The sequence below is a fragment of the Telopea speciosissima genome, chromosome 8 (genome assembly GCF_018873765.1).
Source record: "Telopea speciosissima isolate NSW1024214 ecotype Mountain lineage chromosome 8, Tspe_v1, whole genome shotgun sequence".
NCBI lineage: Eukaryota > Viridiplantae > Streptophyta > Magnoliopsida > Proteales > Proteaceae > Telopea > Telopea speciosissima.
In genome coordinates, this window is record NC_057923.1 from 58,219,983 (window position 1) to 58,224,321 (window position 4,339).

The following is a 4,339-nucleotide window of genomic DNA, read 5'->3' on the forward strand; positions in this document are numbered from 1 at the left end:
CTGGAATTAGGAAATTGAGTTTCCAAAATGTGAAATCCACTCTTCTATATATACTCAAAGATGTAATCTCTTCTCTTAGGCAATAATAATATTTCATTCCAATATGAAGAAAGATTCCCAAACTCTATAAATGACTCCTATTCTAAAGTCGATACATGTCCAAGTTCAAAGTGGCCAACAGTTGTCCTAACTGAATGGATCAAATCAATGTGTCAACATGCAAGATTTACCAAAGTAGCCCTAGATTAACTAATTAAGAAGGGAACACACCACAAGTGGCACATTTCTCTGCTCTACCTCTTTTGATATAAATACCCACCCTCTTAAGATGAAACAAACACATTACCAACCACAGTAACAACCATGGCGGCTACTTCTTCTTCTTCTTGTGTCTTCACCTTCACTATCCTGATCATCACCTCTCTTCTCCTCCCTATAATCTCTTCCATTTCCCTTCCAATCTCACAACAACCTCAAGATTCTATCCCTAAATCTGATTTAGATCTTCTTGAGTTTCCTCTAAATTTAGAGTACTTAGAAGCTGAATTCTTCCTGTGGGGAGCCTTGGGATATGGGTTAGATAAAATAGCTCCTAACTTAACCATGGGAGGCCCACCACCAATCGGCACAAAGAAGGCAAATCTTAGCCCTTTCGTTAGGGATATCATCACCCAATTTGCATTCCAAGAGGTTGGACATTTAAGGTTCGTTCTGTTCTTTCATGGCTTCTCATCAATTTTATGTTTGATTTATTCATTTCTTTAATTTCCTTCAAAAGTTATGACTAAAGAATTGTGAATTTCGTAGTTTTTTAAGTATGGGAAAAAAAAAAATCTCTACTTGGTGGTGTTTTATGGATCCAGCTCCTCTCCAGGGCACGAATTCACAGGGGGCATCCAAGGGTTGGGCTGTGTCACACACATTTCGGCACACACCTAGAGATGTGTGCGGCACAGCCCAATGGTTGGATGCCTCCTGGGCGTGTTGGGCTTCCTAGAGAGGAGCTCAATTCGTGTTTCCTCCGCCCTCTCACAGGGCACAATGAAATAACACCTCTGACCCCTGGGTAGATACCCAGGCGTGCTCACCCATTGGTCCAAACGCTTGTGTAGAGACCAACAGGCTAAACCAGTTATAACTATATATGATTATGACCTAACATTTAAGTGTTATTGATACTTTTACAGGGCCATTAAGAAAACAGTTCCAGGATTCCCAAGGCCACTCTTGGACTTGAGTGTGACATCCTTTGCTAAGATCATGGATAAGGCTATTGGACATAGTTTGCAACCACCATTTGATCCTTACGCCAATGGACTCAACTTCCTAATTGCTTCATACCTTGTTCCTTATGTTGGACTCACTGGATATGTAGGAGCTAACCCTAATCTCATTGCGCAGCCTTCTAAAGGGGTAAGAAGAATACACTTTCATACTAAAATCCATAGTAGTGATTCTTATCGAGCATGGATCGTGTTCTTGTACAAGTACCGTTCAAGGCCCTCCAAGGTAGTCACATGAAATCCACTGTGGGACCCATAAGAGGAGTGGATTCCATGTGAGTGGACCCACAAAGACACGATTAATAGGAAAAATTTTGTAGTAACAAATTTTGGTTACAACAGATTGTAACCTTATTTTTTTTGTTCTTTTGTCTTATTAGAGGGAAAAGGGGTTTTAAATTAAGTTGAAACGTTATGTCATTTTCAAAAATTGTCATTATCCATGTGAAATGATAAGATTATCCCTATATTAAACAACTTTTAAGATGGTAAAAACGTAAAAAAGTAAAATTATATTTTCTTAGTTCAAGAATCTTGATTTTCATGTATGCTTATCAAATAGCTAAAGTGTTGACCGTGTTTCATACATGATCGTACGTGTGTGTGAAAATTGACCCCAAATCTCAATCTCATCTTCTATACTGCAGCTTGTTGCTGGCCTTCTTGGTGTGGAATCAGCCCAAGATGCCGTAATTCGAACTTTGCTTTACGAACATGCTACTGAGATTGTGGAACCGTATAAAATCACAGTTGCAGAGTTCACCAGAAAGATTTCGGAACTAAGGAACCAGTTAGGGCATGCAGGCATAAAAGATGAAGGGATAGTTGTTCCTACCAAGTTGGGTGCAGAGGGAAAAATTTCTGGCAATGCAATTGCTGGCAATGAGTATTCTATTGCATATGGAAGGACTCCTGAAGAAATATTGAGGATTGTATATGGAAGTGGAGATGAGCACGTACCTGGTGGTTTCTATCCTAAAGGGGGTGATGGTAGCATTGCTAACTCTTATCTTCACAATCCTTAAGTGGCTCAGAAGTAAGTGGCTCAGAAGTAAGGATTGGAGGAAAAAAGAAACTTGTCTTCTATAGTTCTGTGTTACACCTAAAGAGATAATAATAAAAATTATAGTTTTTGTTTGAACTTGATCTTGTGAATTTAAAGAGGATTATATATCCTTGGGCTTCATAAGCTTCTAGTTAAACTAACGAAGCTTTCTTGGTAGAACCTAAAAATTTTTTATTTTATTTGAAATAGTAACAGAAGAACTTGAGGCGCCATATAGTTTGTAATGAGAGGAGGGGGTTGCATCCCTTATTAGGGGTTCCAGTCTGGCCCTGTCGGCCCAAATCTGCCCTGATCCACCCTAACCCAAATAGGACTTGGGTTAAGATACCTGGCCCTGAATCAGGATCGGATCGGATCGGGCCTGGGCCCAGCTAAGGGGAGCCCAACCCGACCCTGTGCCTTGGTACTTTCATTTGATTCAAAATTTGTAGGCTTAGCTTGAAGGGAAAGGCACTTCTTGGGTTAGCCTAGTTTGTGAATTGTAGTTGTTTGCTCTTGGGGTTTGAGTCCTCCATGCTCTCATCCTTCTTTTCTGAGGGCTGGTAGGGTTGTACTTGCATTCCGTCTACATTTTCCCCCTCTTTACTATAATTTGGTTAAAAAAATTAACTAGGGGGCAGGCTGACTCCAAACTCACCCTTTCAAGGCCTACTGTATCAACATTGGGTAATGGCCGTGATTGTCTAAATGACATCTCTATCGGTGTATTAGAACTTCACATCTTTTCTTAGTTTCTTCTTGTCATATTTTTAAAAGTAATTTATGTTTGAGATTAAAATAAAAAAGGTAAGGTGTCAATAGGTCAAAACCGTATACCGATACCAAAATTGATCGCATAAAATTGTACCAAACCGTACCGATACTGTACCATTTTAATCATACCATACCGAAACCGTACCATTTTGGAAGGTAAGATTGTAAAATTAAAATTATAACCAAATGGATATGGGATTGAAAACAAAAAAATTGAAGGGAAATGGCTTCAGTCATTATCCAATTCCATCTCAAAAAAACTATGCCATTATGTAATTTTTTAAAAGCAAGACACAATGCGACATACTTATACATATTGAGTCATCGGAAGGGAAATGGCTTCAGTCGCCGGTGCTGCTCGGAATTTCCTCACTTTCATCGTCCCCTCCCCTCTCTCTCTCTCTCTCTCTCTATTTGATCTCTGGTTTAGTTGTTTTAGGTTTCACAGCATTTAACAGAGAGTCTGTGTCGATGTAAGCTGCATTGAGGAAATCGTATCAAATCTATACCGTTTTTCTATACCAAATATATATACTGTACCGAATCAGTACAACATCGATATTAGAAATATACATACTATGCGGTATGGTACTGTATCGATATCTGACACCTATTTTCTATACCATACTGTATTACCGAAATCATACAGGTTGACACCCTTAAAAAAAAGGTAATTTATCATTAATGTCATTATCAAAAGTTGTTATTGTTTTGCACATTTTTCAAGTGCATATTTGAGATGACAAGATCAACCTCATTGGAAAAAAAATGTGGGCAAAAATAGTCATTACAAATTATTTGACAACTTAAGATGTCTCAATAAGAAATCCTTATATATTATATCCAATATATTTCATCTTTGTTTTTTTTTATTTATATTTATCAATCATGCATTGCAACCCCATAATTTACTACTTAAATGTTCAATTAAAATTTAGGGAGACCGGCACAAGGGCCATGCACCGGCCCTGGCATCTTGAAGGACGAAATTTGTGCTTTTTCTCTTATCACATGTCAAGTTTCAACCCAAACAAAGTTTTTCAAGTGGTAAAATAAGGTTTTGAAAATTCAAGACTATGGAAGAGGATACAATACTAGTTGGAACAGTGTTGTAGTCGTGCATGGACATATATAGATTAATTGCAAGTCCCGCGTAGTATGTGGAGAGTGCAACTTTTGCACCTCTGTTCAATTTTTGCCATGTGACATACCAGCTCAACAAATCCAAACCATTGAA

At 38.3% G+C, this 4,339-nt stretch overlaps 1 protein-coding gene across 1 annotated transcript; it reads left to right on the plus strand.

The window, feature by feature from the left end:
* Window positions 1–363: 363 nt before the first annotated feature.
* On the plus strand, window positions 364–2,352 carry LOC122672485 (desiccation-related protein PCC13-62). Its single transcript, XM_043869949.1, has 3 exons — window positions 364–704; window positions 1,188–1,413; window positions 1,931–2,352. The coding sequence occupies exons 1-3, from the start codon at window positions 364–366 to the stop codon at window positions 2,306–2,308; spliced, it is 945 nt and encodes a 314-aa protein (XP_043725884.1). The 3' UTR covers window positions 2,309–2,352.
* Window positions 2,353–4,339: the final 1,987 nt, after the last annotated feature.